The sequence below is a fragment of the Anopheles gambiae genome, chromosome 3, assembly GCF_943734735.2.
Source record: "Anopheles gambiae chromosome 3, idAnoGambNW_F1_1, whole genome shotgun sequence".
Taxonomy (NCBI): Eukaryota; Metazoa; Arthropoda; class Insecta; order Diptera; family Culicidae; genus Anopheles; species Anopheles gambiae.
This window is the reverse complement of record NC_064602.1, coordinates 75057636-75078569: the sequence shown is the minus strand read 5'-3', so window position 1 is coordinate 75078569 and position 20934 is coordinate 75057636. Positions and strand designations below refer to the sequence as shown.

At 53.1% G+C, this 20934-nt stretch overlaps 3 protein-coding genes across 5 annotated transcripts; 1 reads left to right on the top strand and 2 right to left on the bottom strand.

The window, feature by feature from the left end:
* Positions 1 to 53: 53 nt before the first annotated feature.
* Positions 54 to 1812, bottom strand: LOC1270800 (uncharacterized). Of its 2 annotated transcripts, XM_061661886.1 has the most exons (4): positions 1593 to 1812; positions 1229 to 1482; positions 339 to 1157; positions 54 to 276 (listed from the first exon to the last, which is right to left on the bottom strand). In XM_061661886.1, exons 2-4 carry the CDS (start codon positions 1357 to 1359, stop codon positions 180 to 182), a joined length of 1047 nt encoding a protein of 348 aa, XP_061517870.1. In that variant the 5' UTR covers positions 1360 to 1482; positions 1593 to 1812; the 3' UTR covers positions 54 to 179. The 2 variants fall into 2 exon arrangements, with proteins under 2 accessions (XP_061517870.1, XP_061517868.1); XM_061661884.1 differs by having other exon boundaries at positions 1229 to 1812.
* Positions 1813 to 1950: 138 nt separating this feature from the next.
* Positions 1951 to 8153, bottom strand: LOC1270801 (uncharacterized). Its single transcript, XM_061661887.1, has 9 exons — positions 7943 to 8153; positions 7628 to 7832; positions 6414 to 7557; positions 5370 to 6355; positions 3584 to 5304; positions 3389 to 3503; positions 2682 to 2929; positions 2519 to 2615; positions 1951 to 2436 (listed from the first exon to the last, which is right to left on the bottom strand). The coding sequence occupies exons 1-9, from the start codon at positions 8050 to 8052 to the stop codon at positions 2086 to 2088; spliced, it is 4977 nt and encodes a 1658-aa protein (XP_061517871.1). The 5' UTR covers positions 8053 to 8153; the 3' UTR covers positions 1951 to 2085.
* Positions 8154 to 8805: 652 nt separating this feature from the next.
* LOC1270802 (tuberin) lies at positions 8806 to 17734 on the top strand. Of its 2 annotated transcripts, none has more exons than XM_061660977.1 (6): positions 8806 to 9185; positions 9268 to 10166; positions 10245 to 12922; positions 13751 to 16424; positions 16491 to 16658; positions 16742 to 17734. In XM_061660977.1, exons 1-6 carry the CDS (start codon positions 9113 to 9115, stop codon positions 17015 to 17017), a joined length of 6768 nt encoding a protein of 2255 aa, XP_061516961.1. In that variant the 5' UTR covers positions 8806 to 9112; the 3' UTR covers positions 17018 to 17734. The 2 variants fall into 2 exon arrangements, with proteins under 2 accessions (XP_061516961.1, XP_061516960.1); XM_061660976.1 differs by having other exon boundaries at positions 10245 to 12952.
* Positions 17735 to 20934: the final 3200 nt, after the last annotated feature.

Sequence of the window (20934 nt, the reverse complement as noted above, 5' to 3'; positions counted from 1 at the left end):
GGTCCGGGCTTTGATGACGTTTCGGAATCTGTTCTTGTTTCCATCTCTTTCGCTCCCTTTTCCATGCGGTGTGCACGATTTGACGTTTATTTGAAAGAAAATAGAAGAAAAAAAATGCCCGTTGCTGATAAACATCACTCCAGCCGTCGTAGCCGACTTGGATGGGGGGAGGAGGGGGCTCATTTGTTCGGCTCCAGTTGCGCTTGCTTCATGGCGGCTCGGTATTGCTGCAGCTCAACGCCTTCCCAGTGTTTGTTCTCCACCTTTGGGAAAACGCTGCAAAATAAAAAAGTTTATTAAATTCTGACCCTGTCCCGGACGTATTTTCTTCCACCTACCGCTCCTTCAAATAGCTCAAAACGTCCGCCTCCTTCTCCGACAGCCCCTCGAAGTATGCGTCCAGATTGATCTGCACCAGCTCGGGCGTCTGCATGCCGGCCAGAAACGTTGCCGGACCGGGCATTTGAAGCGCATGGTGCATCGCCAGCTTGCCCAGCTCCACGCCCTCCCGTTTGCAGTACGCTGCCGCTTCCGCACACACCTCCCTCAGCTGCCGATCGGCCGGATGCCACGGCTGTGGACCACCGTTCGTTAGCAGCCCCATCCCGTGGCCGGAAGCGCAGATTAGGCCCATCTTATGCTCCCGAAAGAAGGGAATGTACTCCTCCAGCGAATCATCGAACAGCGTGTTGCGACAGTAGCACAGTACCGTATCGAAGCGGCCGGGCGCTTTCGTTATGATTTCCCGCAACACACCGAGCGGGTAGGCCGAAACGCCAATGAAGCGTAGCTTTCCTTCCGCCCGCAGCGCTTCCAGCGTCGGCAGCGTTTCGTTCAGCACAATGTCCAGGTTGGGCGCAAACTCGACGTCGTGGATCTGCACCACATCGAGATAGTCGAGCCCGAGCAGCTGCAAGCTTCGCTCGACACTCTGGCGCGTCTTTTGCGCACTGTAGTCGAACATTCCGTCGTACTCGCGCTCGTAACGGCTCACTTTTGTGGCCACGTAGTAAGCTTCGCGAGGGATGGCGCGTAGCGCCCGTCCCAGTACCTCCTCCGACCGTCCCTGACCGTAGTAGGGGGCTGTGTCGATGTAGTTGATGCCCCGCTGGACCGCATGCTTGACCGCTTCCAGTGCTTTCGCTTCGTCGAGATTGCTGAAAATGAGGTGTACAAAGAGGGACCTTTTAAAATTAATGTACAAAGTTAATATCAACCATCTCCTTACCCGTAAAGTTGACTGAATGTTCCGGTGCCGAACGATACCTTGGACACCTTCAGGCCCGTCCGCCCGAGGGGTAAATACTCCATCCGTTCCACGCACTCCTTGAGGTGAAAGTTTTCCACAAAAGTGTCCATTTTCACTTCAATTTCGACAAGGTAATTGAGGTAGCTAACGTTTGGTTACTTCTCACGAGACGAAACACGCACACTAATAGAAAGTATTTGACTCTCGTCAGATAAGGAAGAAGCTGTTCTGTTCTGTCAACATTCCAACGATAAGAGCATTACTTGGTATTATTTAAAGATGGACCAAAAGCGGTTGATGGTCAAACATTCGATACTGATGGCTCTTTCTCCTTTCGACTCACATTGCCAAGCTTTCATCTCTTTCAGTTGTCTCATTGTGATAATATCTATTTTATGAATATGTTTTATGATTGATTTACCGACACACTTGGGTGTGTGTTTGCATGTTTCTTTCTTATTTTGTTTCTGTCGTTCGGTAGCGGTTTTGTAAGATGTAAACAGCGTTTGTTGCCAATCGGTTTCTTTGTGTTTTGTTTTGCCTCTTTGACAATGTAGTTAAACACACACACACTCACATACACACTCACATGCACACACGAATTTTGACTGACTGGCAACTTGTTCGTTTAGACCAGTTTTCGATTCAAACACTTTAACCGTTACTGCTACTCTTCGGATTTTAATAATTGTTTAGCACTGTTGACTGTCAAAATCTTAAAATGTGTTATTATTTGCTACACCGTAGATATATGTAAAAAGGCATTCTCTATGCTCGCCATTGCTTTTGCTACCTTTGCATCCATCTCCCGTTCCCCGCAAAACAAAACGTGCTCTTCACTTGCACGTCGCGAGCACATGGTTGAACTCGGCCACCTTGCTCTGGATGTACTTCTCGTGCAGGGTGATCTCCTCCAGGAAGGCGGCCCGCAGCTGCTGCAGGTTGGGTAGATGCTCACTGTCTCGGATGTTTAGCAGCGTGGTGAAGTAGTTCTCCCACAGCACCTTCTTGAAGTAGCGCGGCATCGCCGTCTTGATGCTCCAGTTGACGATGCTCTTCTGCACCTGCATGTACTTGCCGAACAGCATCACGTGGCTGGTGGCGGCCACCCCGTACAGGTCGGGCTGGTACGTCCAGTGTCTGTTCTCCAGCATTTCGATGCACGTGAACCCGTCCGTTGTGATTACCTGCGGGTGACGGAAAGGAAGAACAAAATGTGTCTTATTCTCCCGTAATATGAGGAGAAAGTTCTGCTTAAGGCCCACTTACCTTCTTGAATTTGGCATCCTCCGGGAAGAGCTTCATGTCGATGCTGACCCCAAAGTCGATCAGCTGCACGCAGGGAATCTTTGTGTTCATCTCAATGCTGTAAGAAAACGTTTTGATTTGAGCGTAAAGTCAACAAAAGGCATTCCTGGTTCCATCCACTTACGGGCCCATCAGCAGAAAATTGTCCGGCTTAATGTCCGCGTGAATGATCTGGCAGCTGTGCAGGTGGTCGACGATCGACAGTATCTGTGCGCTCAGTATCATGGCGATGAATTCGTCCATGTTGCGGTTCGTCGCGCCGTTCACCAGATTGCACACATCCAAAATGTTGCCGTAGCGGGAGTAGGGGTACACGAAAATGCTTGCATTGTTGCCAATGATCGCATAATCTATCGGCATGAAGCCAGGGAGCTGGGGAGGAGCGATAATTAAAAGTGATTAATTAGTTATAATAAGGCGTAGTGTTGGGTAAATCCGAGAGAGATTCATGAATCTAAACGAATCTTTGTAACGATTCAATGAATCTGAATGAATCTTTGAAATGATTGAATGAATCTGAATCTCAGTTGGTAAGATTCATGATTCTCAAAGATTTATGAATCTCAAGGGATTCATAAATCTCCAAAGATTCATTAAGCTTGAGCCACTTATTATTTCTCTTATTGGCGTAAACTTGAGATTCATGTTTTATTTGGGATTCATAAATCCTTGGAGATTCATGAATCTTTGAATATTCACGAATCTTTGAAGAGTTGATCCGAGATTCAAATCACTCATCACTGAAGATTCGTATGAATGAATCTCAACGAAAGATTCATGAAACTCAGCACTATTAAGGGGATATTTGTAAGTTGCCACCGCCACACTTACGATATCAGGATTTTCGATGCGACTCCGTAGCTCGAGACAGATGTAATACTCCCACAGGTTTGCCGGCCTTTCCTGCTTTAAGGCTACCTTCTTTCCCGATGGCTCTTCCGTCGCACTAAAAGGAAACACGCAAACAATTCATCATTAATCATCTTTTCCCATTCATAATGTCCCATCTTCCGTGGCCCAACGCACCAATAAATCGTTCCGTAAGTGCCTTTGCCTATCTTCTGCTGCACCTTGAACGACACACCCTCCTCCCCCATCTCGACCAGCGCATCCTTCCGCAGCGGCTGCACCTTGTTCACCATCAAGCACGTGGGCAGCTCGGCGATGTAGCCGAGAAAGTCAACCCGCTCGAGGAACGCTTCCAGCAGCGACCGCTCGAACGGATCGATATCGTCCAGCACCAGGTGGGCGTTGATCTGCTGCATCGTCCCATCCATATCGATCGGTTTGTGCTGATACTCGTTGCTCTGCTGATCGTCCAACGCGTCGTCGATTTCCTCCCACCGTTCGGCATCCTGCGAGATGGCGGGACGGGGATGGTAGATCGAAACATCGCCATCAGCACCATCGTCGTGAGCGTTTGAATTGCCGACGGAAGCAGGCTGCTGCTGCTTGCCGGTTTGAGCCATCGGTGGTGGTGGCATTAGAAAGTCGCTCGGCTTCGATACGCCACCCTGAACGTCAACGATACGAAACTTGGATTGCTGCGGCTGGGAAGCGGCGGGCTGAGGAGGACACTGTTTGGCGGGTGTTTTAAAGCCTTCCTGAATGATGGTCGAATTGACCGCGTGGTTTATGTTGAGCGAGAAGGCCATCGTGTTGATGTCTTCCAGCGAGACACGCTCGCCTGCGCCGGCCGGTGGCAGTGGGGAAGGGAAATCATCCAGCACGATCCGTCCCACAGGAGTGGTGGCCTTGGGAGCGGTGGGAACCGTTGGCGCAGGGGGTTGAGGTGCAGCTTCGGCAAAGTGGAAACTTGGCAGCGCAAGGCTTGCATCGATGTTGAGCGATTTTTCAACCTTTATCTGAGCCATCGGCAGCAGGGAGAGATCGTGGCAGGGTGGTAGCGACGGAGCGACAATCGGCTCGAGGGCTGTGATGCCGTCTTCACGCTCGTCGGGTTTGGTTTTGGTCGGTTGCGGTGATTTAATTAAATCGCTCAAATTAAACGAACATTCTTTGCGCTTTTCCTCCTCCTTGGGGGTTGCTGTGCCACTCTCGCCTGATTTGCTACCGTTTCCGGGTGCCGGTCGGGGGGAGAACGTTGTGTCGAGTAGATCGAGCAGTGAATTGTTCTTCGTTCGCTGCGACTGTTCTGTTTTCTGTTCGATGGTGGCGGCAGCAACCACGGTACTTGCATTGCTAGTGATCGTACTTTCAGTGGACACAGTAGTGGAGGCGGTAGGTGGTACCAATAGTGGGGTGTCGAGGAGTTCCGGTATCGTACGCTGCGGCTTTACCAGCTGAATCGGAACCGTATTCGTACGCTCCGTGCCCAACCGGAACGAGGCGATCGAATTTGCCTCCAGCTCGCGCTGCACCATGTGGGAAACGTTCTTGGTGCCACCGGTGGCCATAAAACCAAACCCACTGAACGTTGGCTCTTCGGACAGTTGGAAAATGCCGCCCTGTGCCGCGCCTGTCGCACGTGTAATGAGCTGATTTTCCTTTTCGTCCGACTGAACGGTGACCGTTTCTGCCGGTAGCCGCTTCAGCGGAATGTTTGCCATCGTTTCCGTACTGTCCACGTGTATGCAAAAGCCGCCACCTTTGGCCTCGTCTCCGGGTAGCGTGAAGACGGATTGCTTCACCTGCTGCTCGGCTGCGGGCTCGCGGAACACAACTTTGGACAGCGATTCCGATGGGAAGCGTGAAGCAGTGCCATTTACATCCTCTGGCGAGTGGGCCTGAAACGGAAGGACTGTGTAAGAACGAAACTCAAACGCGATTAGGAGATAGTTTTGACATTTACCTGCGTATCAACGGGCGATTTAGTAACGGCACCCGTCGTCGACGATGAGGCCGTGCTGGTTTCCGTCCGCTCCATGATCGTCGACAGCTGCTTGTGGCTTTGCGTGCTGTTGCAGCCCGACGATACGGACGGTGGCGTCGAATGGTCCACCAGTGGGACGGCATTTTCGTCGTTTATGACGGCGCCCGGAATGGCAACGGGTGTCGCCTCCTTTTGCGCCGTAGCACTCGCTCCGGGAGCACCCACTTCACGCTCCTCCTCCTCCTCCTCATGCTCGTCGTCCGTAAACACGACCGTTCGCTTTGTGGCCGTGCTGACGGTGGCTGAAATTTCCCCGCCCTGCTTGCGCATCGGTGCAACGGGTGTGCTGATGTTTTTAACGAACAAATTAAACATTTGCGTCGAGCAGGTATCATTCGGATAGTACGACTGTGGCTGCTGTTGCTGCTGCTGCTGGGGCATTTCGTTTGGTGGTTTAAAATGGTCCATCGCCTCATCACGCTCATCGTTCTCGTCGCTGTCGTCGACAAAGATTTCAATTTTCTTCGACGCGACCACCGGTGCCGCCGATGGGCTGTCTTCGTTCTCTTGCTTCGTCTCCGCACGATCATTCACGATCGCAGCTTTCAGGGGCGTTGGGGTGGAGTCTTCCTTTTTGAAAACTTCCTGCTCAAGCACATCGTTCGACAGGCGCTTTGTCCCACGCGTACCGAGATCCAGCCTAGCGAACTGCTGTTCGCTAGCTGTTACACTTTTGTTGCGGAGTTGCTCTTCCGTTTCCTCCTGAATGCAGGCCGCCACAGCCCCGGCGGGTTGTTGGGAAGGGAACATTGATTTACGTGGACGCATCTGGGAAGAACCATCTGAAAATGCGCTCGGTGCCATGCTGAAGCGGGCCAGGCCCATGGAGATACGTTTTGACTCGACATGCGTTTCATCCATGTCCACCGGGTCAATGTCGTCTTGGTAGCGTCTATCAATACACTCTAAAAAACAAAATTCAATTAATGTATATTCTACGCAACGTAAACTTGCTTTACATACTATTAATTTTCCCCTTCAACCACCGCTCCACCAGCAGCTCTTCGATCGATTTCTCCTCGCCCGGGTTTGAGTAAATGTCCGTGATTTTCGTTTGAATGTTCTTATCCGCCTCACTCAGCGTGGGATTTTCAAATCCAACATCGCCTGACTCGTTCGACTTGGCCTCTGCCACGTGCAGCGGATGCAGCCGTATGCCAACCTCATGCCCACGGCCCCACACTTTCGCACACTCCTGCGTGAACCGATTCTCGATCCCGCGGCGCACAAAGTATCCGTACGCGCGCAACTCCTCCGGTGAGTATTCCGTCCGGCTTTCGCCCACTTCACCCTTTCCCTCCTTCGCCCGACAGTACAGCCGTATCTTGTCGTACATCGGGATGGCCCGTTCCTTCGGATCGCCCACACAAATACCGACCACGAACGGTGTTTGCGGTTTGTTTCGGCGGCAAAACTGTGGCCCCAGCACGACCCCACGCGAACCGTTGTCGACCAGCACGGGAATCGGTTTAAACTCTTCCTTATCCACCGGTATATCGAACGACGGTGCTTGATGCGAACCGAACAATGGTTTTTTGTGCAACGAGCTGGATGGTGCATGGTTCGTTTTGGCTAGCCGTGCCGCTTCGATGATGTTTTCCGGCTCGTTGTGTACGCTCGAAAACGGTCGAACGATGGAACTGCCGGGTTCGGCGCTGGCCGCGTCATCGGTGAACACGATGGCATTGCTGCTGCCCGTTGCGACGTTTCTCGGAACGTTCTCCTGGTTCACGGTGCCGGGCTGGTAGCTTTTCACCGCCAGCCCTGTACGGATGCTGCCCACGTGCTTCCTGCGCGACGTACGCAGCGAGGTCAGTGCACTGCGGCGCTCGTTCAGGGACGTCTGGAACTTGAGCTTGCTGCACTCGTCCTTGTGCAGCAACCGTTGGGACATGGAGAAGCCGAACAGCTTGTGGGCCTGTTCCAGCTCGGCCTTTGGTTCGGCGCCCGCCCGCAGCCCCTTCTGGAAGACTTCCTCCGTTTTGGCAAAGTTGTCGACCGCGTCGTAATAGTACGCCCAGGCAATGTACAGCTCGGCACACAGCGTGCCCACCCCACGCAGATAAAGCTCGTTGTACAGCTCCACCGGGGACGGTTGAGCGTCGATCTGTGTTGCGTTACAGAACAGAAGCGAGTTAGATGCAAGGCAAACGCACGGGATGTTTTTGAATGCTTACATATTTTATACACAGTTTGATGAAACGATGATCCTGCATGTATCGTGCATCGTTCTCGTACAGCTGCACACAGCGGCGAAGCGCTTGCTCCTGGATGGCTGGCTTGAAGTTGCTCACATTCGTTTGCTCCATCCAGAAGAAGTACTCGTACCAGGGCAGCAGCGGATCGTTCCCTTCGTAGCCATCGATTTCTTTCTCGTGTACTCTGTTCGGAAGAAAGGAGAAGCAGACGCATCATTTACCACCTTTTGTTCTCCATTTTGGGATGCCAGCGAGAATCCCTCCTTGTGGGCTGAGCATCAAAGCACCACTTACTTGCGCTCTTCTTCCCATTGCTCCGCAGAAACGAACGCGTACTCCAGCTGCTCCACATTTCTACCACCACGCAGGGGTTGAATATTTTCCTTTTTGTCCTCTAAATCCATCTTTTTTCGCAATTTTGTTTCACTTTTGCCGAGTGCGTTCTTTGTCCGCAAACAAATACCGCGTACGTTTTGACGGTTGGTTTCAAACTATCGGAGCTGTCAAAAAGGTTCGGCGCCGAGCGCCATTACCCAAACAACAAATTTGACTTGAGTGCGCTTGTTTGACTGTACAGGCGGTCCCCGAGATACACGGTTAATGGGGACCGAAAACGGCCACAAAATACAGCGTATCTCGAATTTCCGCGTAAGTCGAATCTCGTGGTTTCCAGCTAAAATATCAGTAATGTTCGTGTAATTTTGCAAGTAGGGGGAGGTTATAGTTACTTTATGAATTAGTTGATATGATTCTTACTGAATATAACAGTTTTAAACCATTTGAAATAGTTTTTAACATTCGATCAAAACGGAAATTATTTGGCAATTTAAAATTGATGTGTCAAATCAGTACAATTTGCTTAAAGAATTGTCAAATTTTGAAAACCGCGTATCTCCGAATCCGCGTATAAGAGGTACCGTGTATCTCGGGGACCGCCTGTAGATTGTTTTTGTAGCATTCTTTACCATGCTATTGCTGGAAACATACTCAGAAAAATTTAAAAAGTTTATTAAATCCCTTTTTGACGAATTTACAACGAAACAGTGCACAAAATGTATGCAAAAAAAATTAACTGGACTTCATTCATTTCACATTTGCTACTTGGGCATGTCGTCATTCCAACAGCTCTATCCACCTTGACCCCGACTGTCTGTCAGCTGTCGCGTGACGTTTCTGGAGCAAATCCGACCGTCGACAATCTGTCAAAAGACCGTTCCTCAGTAGGGGAAAAAAGCAAGAACAAAAAAGATCAAGATGGGTTTGGTGGTGATGAGAGGTGAAAAATAGTCAATCGTACGATACACCCTCATCCTCGCGAAAAGGCCAAGCCCTACACACAAAGCGCAAACCGTGCTACCCGCTACCCGAATGTGCTCCACCGCTCGCTTGTAGTCGAAGCGAACGCCGCGTACCCGGATTGCCCCGACCCCGGGGACCTAGCACGACCAACTGCACACGCACACGATGGCCGCGAGGGAACGGGAAACCCAACTGTCCCGGATCAAGCAGTTCTTTCGCATGTCCAAGCCGGGCAGTGGTAAGTGTGGACACTGTGGTCCAACGAACCCCGGCATACTCCCGGTAGCTACTAGCTGATTGTCTTCCCTCTCCCTTTACAGTGTCAAGCTCGCGACATGATTTACCGATCTCGCCGGAGCTGGAGCGCGAGCTGCGGCCGGAAACGCCCGTCACGCAGCGGTGCAAGGCGCTGCGCGACTTTGGCGACCAGGTGCTGACGTCCCGGCTCGAGCCGGACGCGGTCCAGTCGCTGTGGGAGCTGACGAAGGATCTGCTCGTCGGCAACAAGCTGATGGAGCAGCGCCAGTGTGCCCTCGCCTTCTACTGCCGGCTGATCCAGGGCCAGTACGACCGGCTGGGGCTGATGCGGGCCCAGTTCTATCGCGTGATCGAAAGCCACAGCGAGCCGGAGGACATCTCGTACCGGCTGGAGATGCTGAAGCTGCTGACCGAGACGGGGAAGAACATACAGCACTTCGAGAAGGAGATTGGTGCGTTCCTGCTCGACTGGATCAAGCCGATCCACGAGGCCGGCCTGATCGATTCGCTGCTCGAGCTGATCGTCAACCTGATCAAGTACAATGCGGCCAGCCTGGAGCCCAAGTTTCTGGTCGGCGTCGTGTCGTACATCTTCGACATGACGTGCAACAAGCAGGAAACGAACACGATCCTGCTCTGTCTGTCCGTGCTCGATTGCTTCATCTGCTACGCGATCATACCGAACGAGTCGCTCACGCTGTTCATCATCATCCTGTGCCGGATGGTCAACCAGGAGGCGTACTGTCAGCACTCGTGGAAGATTATGAAGAATCTCTTCGGGACGGCGCTCGGGCACGCCACGCTGCTGACCATGTGCAACATACTGAACAATCCGGCCTTCCACCAGGACGATGCGCTGCTGCGCGGTGCCATCTTTCACACGAACGTCGGCCTGTGGGGCATCAGCGTCGTGCCGATACTGCACTGTTCGCCGTCGCTCGTGCTGACCAGCTTTTGGAATGTAAGTAACCCCCAAACACAACCACATCCACACACACAAACACCAGGTTTATTTTGTGGTTTGCCAAAACGTTTGCAGGCACTGAAAAGTAGACACGTGATCGTGACGTACGAGGTGATACTGAGCATGAACCGGCTGATACAAAAGTCGGGCAACGAGCTGAACGAACCGACGTGGGACATCATCTGCGACATCATGACGGAGATTTCGCACAATCTCGCCATACACCGGCTGCCGGCCGACCACACCGTGGTGACGCACTTTCACGAAACGCTCAACATGGTGGAGCAGCTGCTGCAGCAGGGCACGCTGAACGCCGACCCGGAGAAGGTGTACGGGCTGATCGAGCACGTGTCGGCCGAGCGGCCGGAAGCGTCCGTCAGGCAGCTGATCGACTATCGGGCGAGCAAAATATCGGCCACTCGGTCGGAGTGGCTGAAGCAGCTGTGCCAGTTTATGGATCGGTTCTACCGCATGAAGAACAGCAACGTGCGCATCTACGCGGTGCAGGCGCTGGAGCGCATCATGACCGCCAACCGGGCGGCGTACGAGGACGAAATACTGGAGCGCATCGTGATCGTGCATCTTGGCACGGTACCGCTCGAGAAGGATCCGGAGGTGCGGAAGGCGGTCGCGCGGACGCTGATCGAGTTTACCATTCACTGCGAGACGAAGCGGTGCATCGAGCTGCTGGAAATAGTGGAGAAGCTGCTGCAGCGCCCGTACGAGGAGAATCAGGTGGTGCGGTCGGAGCAGGAAGCGGAAGATATCATCTTGCTGGTGGACGGGCTGATACGGCTGTTCATCGTGAAGCTGTACCGGTTGCCGTCGCTGCATGCGATCCGCGTGTACAGCATGTTGATCGGGCTGCTCGAACAGCACTACCAGCGGCCGCACGTGCTCGCGAATGTGGTGACGATCCGGTACCGGATCTTCGCCTGGATGATGAAGGCGCGGGCGAACGGTTCATTTCACATCGGCTATCCCGATCCGGAGGATGGGAATCGGGTGCGCTTTTCGCACTACCTCGGGCTCGAGGGGCCGTACCAGCATCAGAGCTTGCAGCCGCAACCGTACCTCTCGAGCCAGTCGACGAGCCAGCTGAATCTGACCGGCGCCGGCGGGTCGGAGGCGGGCTCGAAGGCGATGGATCGCATCCCGGCCACCAATCTGACCACGATCTCGATCAAGCGCGGCTGCCAGGTGATTGTGCTGTGCCTGAAGGAGGAGAAGGACTGGGAGGTGATTCAGCTGGTGCTGACCGAGCTGCCGAGCGTGATGCAGAACAAGGCGCTGATCCAGGGCAACGATGTGGACTCGCTCGCCCGCACCCTGTACCGCATGTACACGGACAAGATGCAGCTGGAGAAGCTGCAGGTGTCGGCGAACGTGGCGCCGAAGATGTCCGACTACATGGAGCTGATCCTGCCCGCCCTATCCAGCCTGGCGATGTACCATCAGCATCTGGACACGAACACGCAGAAGAACATTATCGACGCGCTGAAGCAGGGGCTGATCTCGCGCCGGCCGCACGAGTGCATCCGCATGCTGACGATACTGCTTCTCGAGATGCCGGAGCAGCTGATGCCGAAGATGGCCGACTTGCTGCTGGAGCTGAGCAAGATGACGGGCACGAAGATGGTGGCGCTGCCGGTGCTCGAGTTCCTCTCCACGCTCATACTCGTGCCGAGCTTCCGGTTCGGCAACTTTACCATGCGCACGTATATGTGCGTGATGGCGATGTCGCTGCCGTTTACGAACCCGTTCCGGTACGACCACTACACCGTGTCGCTGGCGCACTACGTCGTGGCGGCGTGGTTCATCAAGTGCAAGCTGCCGATGCGCCACCAGCTGGTCAAGTTCATCGTGCAAGGGCTCGAGTCGTACGTGCACGTGCCGTTCCAGGACGGGTCGCGCTCGTTCTCGCAGGTGAACGAGGATTCGTCTGAGCGCAAGCGTAGCTCCAGTCTGACCGAGCAGAGCTCGCGCCGTCGTGATCGCATCCAGCAGCAGGCACAGCAGCAAAAGCAATCCCAGCAGCAGCAGCAGCAGCAACAGCAGGGACAACAATCGGGCCATCGGGCGGGTGTCGCGTCATCCAATGCGTCCGGGTCAACGGCATCGATTGCGCAATCCTCCACCGCGCTGCCCTCGCAGAAGGTATACTCAATTTCACCGCTCAACGACGACATGTACCGGTTCCACTGCGAGCTGGCCGACACGTGCGTCGATTTTATGGTGCGCCACACGTTCTCGCCCTGCTCCGGCATCTCGAAGCGGCTGCCGTCGGCCGAGTTTCTGCTGTCCGGCGGCCAATCGATGACCTGGCTGGTCGGGCACGATCTGATCACCATCACGACGAGCGGCTGCTCGGGTGTCACCTTCCGGAATGGGCTGTGCGATCGGTGCCATCAGTACTGCCAGTCGGCCGGGACTGCATCCAACGGTCCGGGCGATCAGAGCAAACTGATGGCCCCTTATCAGCACCATCAGCAGCAGCACCACCACCAACACCAACAACATCATCACCATGCGTTGCTCTCGAAATCGAACAGCAGTGCGAGTACCGCGACCACCACCACGACGGTCGGCGGTGGGCAACCGTTGTCCCCGGAGCCACCGTTCAGCAGTGCCTCGTCGGGCAAAGACTCGGGCCTGTCCGGCATTGGGCTGGGTGGCGGCGGGGACGGTGCCCTCAGTGCCGCCGGCAACGGGCTCCCGCTAACGCTGGCCTCCGCCTCGTCGTCGAATAAAAGGTATACCAAAGCCAGTTTGCAACACAGTAGGTAAGATCGATAGTTTGTTGTTGTGTTTGTTGTCGTGTGGGAAAGCTGGGAAGCTGCGCTTTCCCACTTCCCCGCGTACGTTCTGTTGTTCGAACGCCCACCACCACCACCACCACCCATCACTAGTCCTACGATTCGGATCATCATCAACTGCATGCAAGTATTTTAGCTCCCGATTAGGCCCGAATTTGGCTCCTCCACGATCTTAGCATCGATCGATGTTGTCTATTGGGTACAAATCACGCTTGTGAGGAATAGTTTAACGGAAAGTTATGGAAAATGTGTTCTTAAATTGATTAGCGATCATAAAAGGTAAGGGAGAAAGGTAGGCTTTGTGAATGTAATTGAGTTTTAACGGCGCGTTCGCCAGGCGAGTGTGTTACTGCCGTGGTGAAGTCTTTGGTCTGCAACGACCACGATCGTGGGTTCAAATCTAGTTCCGGCTGTTGTGATAAACGTATTTAATCGAGACTTTGTGTCAACCGTTGAACATGGTTGTTAGAGGGAGAAATATCGTCCTTGCTTGACGGATATGTTTAAATTCGGTTTTTAAATTTTGGAGTCCTTGTAGAAGTTGAAAAATCATTTAAACCCTCATAAAAAGTACTTCTTCAAATTTAACAAAATCAAAGCAAATCTTTTCAAAACAAGAACTTTGTATGTTTAGTAATCAAAATTTGCTTTTTATTTTACCTTTCCTGATCATTACTCATTATTTTAACAAATGTCCATTATTTTCCACTTCAAAGCGAACCACTTTAATGATTGTTTTGCTCCGTTTCGTTTCCGGTTTTGCAGTGCAAATGAATCGGACAGCACCGATCTGACGACGTCCAGCTCGACCTCGTCCTCGACCGCGGCCACACCGTACCCTACGGCACCCCACTCGGCCCACGGCGGGCCTATGGTGGCCGCCAACGCCGCCGCCGCCAGCAATCGCTTCTTCCGGCAGGGCTCACAGGAAGGCTACTCGTCCGGTTCACTGGAGGCACTGTCACGGCGCGGAAGTAACCCCGACTCAGCCGACCCTACCATCGGCGGTCCCGGTGGCATGATGGGCCCGGTCGGGGGGGAGCTACAGCTGCAGCGCACCAGCTCACTGGTCGCTCCGCGTGCACCGCCCGGTCTGATGGCCACAATCGGCAACCGGTTGATTCTACCGCAGCAGCTGAGCAGCTCGCTGGCGGGCGGTGTCTGTGGTGGTGGTTCTTCCTCCTCGTCGGGCATCGGGTTCGACCGGCCGGTACAGCCGTGTGCCTGCGTGTGCACAGGCTGGGCGGAAGTTTGCGTACGCCGACCGACCGGCTTTACATCGTGGATCACGCGCATCCAGAGCCAGGTTTCGCACGACATTCTCGGTGGCGACGTGTCGCTGCAGGATTTAACGTCGCTCTTTTCGCCCAGCGTGGGAGGCGGTGTGATTGGGCCGGACTATATGACGCTCGGCACGGGCGGCCATCCTTCGTACAGTGGCGATGGGCTGACACCGTTCGGCAGTAGTGCGGACATTCCGTCCGCGACGATGGTTGATCGAATTGCTGCTGCTGCTGCAGCCCCGGAGAGTGAGCTACAGCCGTCGACTGTGGGCAGCTCGGAGCTGCTAAATCCGGTTCCAGCACCGGCTCCGACTGTCCAGCCCCGTGCGAAAGTGTCCATCTCGGATGAAGTGTTTGAAATGGTGAAGAAGACCGAATCGAAGAAGAAACCGTCGGTGGAGGAAGAGCACGAGCAGAGCGAGGACGAGGAGCTGCGGAACGTACTCGCCGGTGGTGGTGGTGTGGATCCATCGCTTAGTGGTGGCGGTTCGGGTCCGATAAACATTCCCGGCAAGCAGTCGAGCACCGCGGGCGCCCTCGCGTCCGACGACGACGCCAGCCACTCGGACGACGATGACGATGAGGAGGATGGGGAAGAGGATGGAAGCGATGAGAATGGTCGGAAGCATGGCAACGATGAGGTGATGTTTGACGATACCGATGGTCGCACACGGAAACCGGTTCGGCGGGTCAACTCCAGCCCCGAGATGCGTACGAAGTGGAACAGTCAGTTTTTGAGCAAAGCGAAGGAAAGCGCCGGACAGCAGCACCAGCAGCATCAGCAGATGGACTCGACCGCCATTGTGACGGCGGGTGCGGGAGACCCGGCGGTGGTAGCGACGACTTCTGTCGTTTCCGCCGGCTTAGGACAGACCGTGGAAACGGGCGTGATGGAGAAGAAAAAGTCCACCTACGGCAAGGGCGTAAGCTGCGAGGCAATTCCGGAGGAAATTGCTGGCTCTACACCGCCTCCTCCAACGGCCCTACGCATGCAGAGCGACCCACAAACCACGGCAGTACCACCGCCACCGACCGTCCGTGGCACGGTCACGGCCAAACATCAGGCCGAGTTCGGTGCGACCAAAGCGACCGCCATCACGACCTCGCTGCCCGAGTCGAACACGCTCGAACCGATACCGGCTTCGCTGGTGGCCCCGCGCAAACAACACTCAGCCGACGATGCCACGCTAGCCGCCCGTCCCGACGGCGCCTCGACCGAAGTCATCAACACGCTGCAGCAAGGGCCGATCGCCGGCCTGCCGAGCGGCGCCATGATTGCACCGATCGCGATGCATCCGATCACGCAAACGTCGTCCTCGTCCGCGCTCAGCCTCAAGCTGCCGATGGAGAAGGTGACGAGCAAGCCGCCCCAGTCGCCGGTCCCACTCTCACCGCGGCTGATCGCCCGCAACACCAGCAACCTGAAGCAATCGAGCTCGGGGACCGCTTCGCCCTCCTTCCCGGCGATGGGTATGGGTGGTGCCGGCTCGATCGGGATCGGCAGCGGGCTGCTCGGGATGGGCAGCGGCGGCAATGATAATGACAATCTGCCCCGCGGTCGCTCCAAAACCATCTCGACCGTGCGGGAGCACTACACGCGCGACGCCTCGAAGTGGAGCGCCGCGAACGTGTCGCGCATGCGCAACGAGCACATCAACCGGACGGTCGTCAGCCCGAGCTTTGTGTTTCTGCAGCTGTACCACCATGGCCAGTTCGGCAGTGAGTGTCCGCTGCTGCTGGACAAGGATCCGGAGAAGGCGATCGCCCTGCTCGATCTGATACCGCCGTTCGAGATGCACAAGATCGGCGTGCTGTACGTGGGGCCCGGGCAGGCGGGCAACGAGTCGGAGATACTGAAGAACCGGTACGGCAGCCTGCGGTACGCGGAGTTTCTCAGCAGCCTCGGCACGCTGGTCGCGATCAAGGACGCCAAAGAGAAGAACATCTTCATCGATCTCGAAAGCAACGGCAAGGACGGTGCGTTCACGTACATCTACCAGGACGATATCGTGCAGCTGACGTTTCACGTCGCGACGCTGATGCCGAACAAGCGGCAGGACCCGCACTGCAACGAGAAGAAGAAGCACATCGGGAACGATTTCGTCACGATCGTGTACAACGAGAGCGGCGAGGAGTACGACCTGAAAACGATTCGAGTAGGTGTATGGGTATGGGAAGGTGTTTTTTCAACAACATCTTACTAATTTGAGCTTTGTACACAGGGTCAGTACAATTACGCCTGCGTAATTGTGGAGCCAATCGAGCTGAACAGTAACCGCGTGTTTATCCGGTCGAAGGACGACATCGCCCAGCACGTGACGCGCGAAACGAAGATCGTCTCGGACCATACGGCACCGCTGCTCGCCCGTCAGATGGCACTGCACGCGAACGTGAGTAGCGTTAGAGACACCGTTTGTGCTAGTTTTTGGGTTTAAGGGCGCGAAATAACGTTCAATTTCCTTGTTTGAAACAGTTGGCTTCCCTGGTCGCTCAGTCGCTCAAGACGAAAAACTCTAGCCCGTACGCCTCGAACTGGCTGGAGCGGTTGCGCAAGATCAAAAACATCCGCTCCCGGTACGGCCAGCAGCAGGATGATCAGCGGCAGACGCAGCAACAGCAGCAGCAGCAGCAACAACAATCGCTACAGCAGGGCGGCGGCGGTTCGGCCAACGATCTCAGCTCGGCCGCCAGCAGCTCCAACAGCGGCATCAGCTACCGGGTGGACGATTTCTCCAAGTACACCGTTTGAGCAGGGCGATGGATGGATGATCCTCGCGCAAACAGTTTGTTATGTTGTTTTCCCTCCCTCTTTTTTGTTTCCTCTATTGTTTTTTTCTCTCTCTATCTATTTCCCCCTTACTGCACTTTGTGTGACCCTTCATTATCCGCAATACGTGTTACCCCAAGGGTGGTCCAGTTCCAAGTGGGGAGGTTCCGCCTTCCGCTAAAAACACAAAACAAAGTAAGGGAAACCCTCATTCACGCTTTAACTTTTTACATTTGCTAGCGTGTGTGATTTGTTACATCATGCAAGAAGGGGCTGCGCAATTGGCTTGCAAACAACGCTAAAACACGAGGCGAACGTGCCGTGTGTGTGTGGTCTGTGTTAAGGAGGTGGCCGAAACGGATCATTATGTTATGTGCTTGAAGCAGCTCCCTCCCCGCGCTTTTTACTATCCTCGTGCTTCTTATCCGTGTGAAGGCGGGCCTTGTGTGTGTGTGTGTACCAAGAGATTATTTCTGGGACGTCTCCAATTACCGGGAGAGGAGGAGGAGGGGTCAACAGCATAAAGACCCGCTTTCCCTCTGCCACTTTGCTTCCCTCTCTGTGTGGGTGATCGCGAGCGGGAGGAAGAGCGAGTGAAGCGAAAGCACTGGCACGACTGCAGCTGATGACATAATATCAATAATGTTTGCATACTTGTTATCGTACAAATAATAAAGAATATATATATTAAAAATTAAACCTTAGAGGGGCGGAAGCGGAAAGCGATCCTGAAAGAGGGTGTGCGCCAAAAGTATTGAGAAAACAGGCTCCACGGTGATTGTTTCTGTGTTAGAAAGCACATTTTTAATATAATACAAACATTGAAATACTTTGTGATAGTATAATACTTTACCCTTCAATGTAAGAGATCATCGTACAAGTTCAGCTTAAATGTCTACACTAATTCCTATGCTACAATTATACCGTCAGCGATGGTTCGTTGAAATATGGAATCAATTGCTGGATCGCAAAGGTTCATGATTCGTTCCGGGTCTGGAATACATCCAAGTACAGTTGTACAATCGGAATAAAATCAGGAGCTGTATCAGGATCGGTATGAGTTCATGATCGGTTCCAGGTCCGTAATAGGTTTGATTATCAGTTCCAGGATCGGTATGGGTTCCTGGACCATCTTCTTCTATTTGGCGTAATGGCCTACGCGGACATGCCGGCCTATAGAGGCTTTCAAGACTTTATTCAATATCACGTATCCGGATAGTCAGTCCTTACACTACGGGAGGACGGTCCATTCCGGGCTTGAACCCATTACGGGCGTGTTATTGAGTCGTTCGTGTTGACGGATGTACCACGGGACCCCCCTGGACCCAACCAATTCCGGGACCAATATGGGTTCAAAATCATTTATTGAACTGGTATGAGGTTCTGATCGCTTTTGTGACCTTTGATCTTCGATATGGCTTTAGTATCTGTTCCAGATCCACTATGGATTTTGGTATTAGTTCCAGGATTGGTATGGGATTTTAATCTTTTCCTGGACCGGTATGGGTTTTTGGGGGTTTTCCAAGTAGGGTATAGTTTTGTATCTTTATATATTCACCACAGGTTCAATATCAGGTCTAGAACCGGTATAAGGTTTTAATCGCTTCTAGGTCCGTTATGCGTTCTGCATCTATTCTAGAACCGCTATAAGTCCGGTATTAGTACCTGGATTGGTATGGGTTCATTATCTAATTCCAGGATCGGTATGGGTTCGTGATTGGTTCTAGGACCTGATTTGATTGCCAGTGCCGCTATTAGTTCGTGATCAGTTCCAGAACCGGATGCATCCAGTATCAGTTCCAGGACCTTTATGAGTTTCATGATCCGATCGCTGGATCGGTATGGGTTCGTGATTGGTTCTAGGACCAGGATTCATGATCAGTTCTAGGATACTTATCTCCAGAGCCAGCACGAATGTAATATCAGTTCCTGGACCAATAGATGACCGATATGCACTCAGTAATAGTTCTTGGACTACTATGGATACAATATCAGTTCCAGGATCGGTATAGATTTAGTATCAGTTCCTAGTTCGATATGGGACCAACATCAGTTAAGGGATCACCCTTAAGTGTTCGTGAACAGTTCCAGTATCGATATATGCAAAATATCAGCTCCAGGATCGGTATGGTTTCGTGATTGGTTGTGGTGGGTTTCAGGTCCAGTTCTAGGATTTATTATCAGTTTTTGATTTAGACTGATTTATAAACAGTTCCAAGACCCGTCTCGGTCCAGTATCACTTCCAAGACCGGTATGAGTTCAGTAACAGTTCTAGGACTGGTATCAGTTCTAGGGCCGAAGTGGGTTCGTGATCAGTTTTAGGACCAATATGGGCTTCAGTATCAGTTCCAGGACCGTTATGGTTTAAGATCAGTTTCAAGACTGGTATGGATTCGATTTCGGATATAGGCCATTTAGTGGGCCATTCAGAAGATCTTGATTGGAACTGAGTTTGTAACAACTCCGTTTATTTTGGCGCACAACTTAGAGTAAAAGGGATCTTTGAAATATCGTTGCTTACCCCTGTTACTGGGAAAATGTAACTAGCCTATTTTGGCGTTAAACTAGAGTTCAGAACTCAATTTCGATATTGCACTTTAACCACCGACAATCTGGGTTTACGTCTAGATTTTAATTTATTACATCGCATGGTCCGACAATTAACCCAACTTCGGACTGCCCTCAGGGCAACCAAACCAAACACACATACGGAGAGCAATTAATCAACCTCAGCGCACTTGAAGTGAGAAAGGGGTTTCAGCGGGACAACAACGTTTTTCAATTTACCAACGGACAGCTCGCTTTCGATGTATCATTAGTTTTAATGTTCACCCCATTGCTCTTGGGACGATCTAGACTTATCTAGCAATTGCACAAATTCAGGTTGAAATTGAAATGTGTCCCCTCCCAGACGTATTGGGGGTTGTCGATGTATCATACACCCCTAACAGTATCACACGACGTACATAGAAGCAATCGAACCTAGCAATTAAATGGTGGACTTTCAAACGTAACTGCAACAATTTTGGTCCCACCCATGTGCACCATGTGTCATTTTTAATATACAATGCCCGCCCTTTGGCTTATCGGTGCAATCGTCTGTTGGATCTAATTACACCACCCGGCGCCACCAAAGGACACTATTTGATTCCCTTAATTTCGGTTCGATTGTATCGAGAATGGAAGAAACAACACCACTCAAATCGAACAGTCCCGATCGACAGGATGTGCCGGTTGCTGGTCCGCCTGACGGTGGTCTTCGCCTCCGTGGTGGCCCCCTTGCAAGCCACCATGGTGTACGGGCGCTGTCCGTTTCTGAAAACGACCGCCTTCGAGCCGTACCTGATCCGCCCGTTCGAAGGCAATCGCGGTGAAATTCTTTACTTCTCCAACGTGCGCTTCGAGGTGCTGCTCACGCACCGGTACGAGATCGAGGAGCATTACGTGTCGAAGTACGCGATCGTGCTCGAGCACAAGGAGCACTGCTTTCAGCCGTTCCAGCTGCAGGCGCGCGGGACACAGCTGCCGGCGGCGACCGGTGGTTCCGTGACGGCCATCAACACCACCATCCTGGCAGTGCACGAGAAGGACTATCTGTTCGCGTTCTCGTGCGTCCAGGCCGGCCACAACAAGCTGGAGTACGTGTGGATCTTTGGCCGGGCGGGACGGTTTGGCATCGGGAAGGAGCGGGTAGGGAAGATGTTCGGGGCGCTGCTGGCCAACACGAGCACGGAGCTGAAGGATTTGCGGCGCACGCACCACGAGCTACCGTTCTGTACGAGCATTCTGTGGCCGGCGGTGTTTTACGGTGTCGGTGGTACGTTGATGCTGATCGTGCTGACGGCTGGGATTGTGTGCTGGAAGAAGCACAAGCAGATCATGCACCTACGCCGGCAGT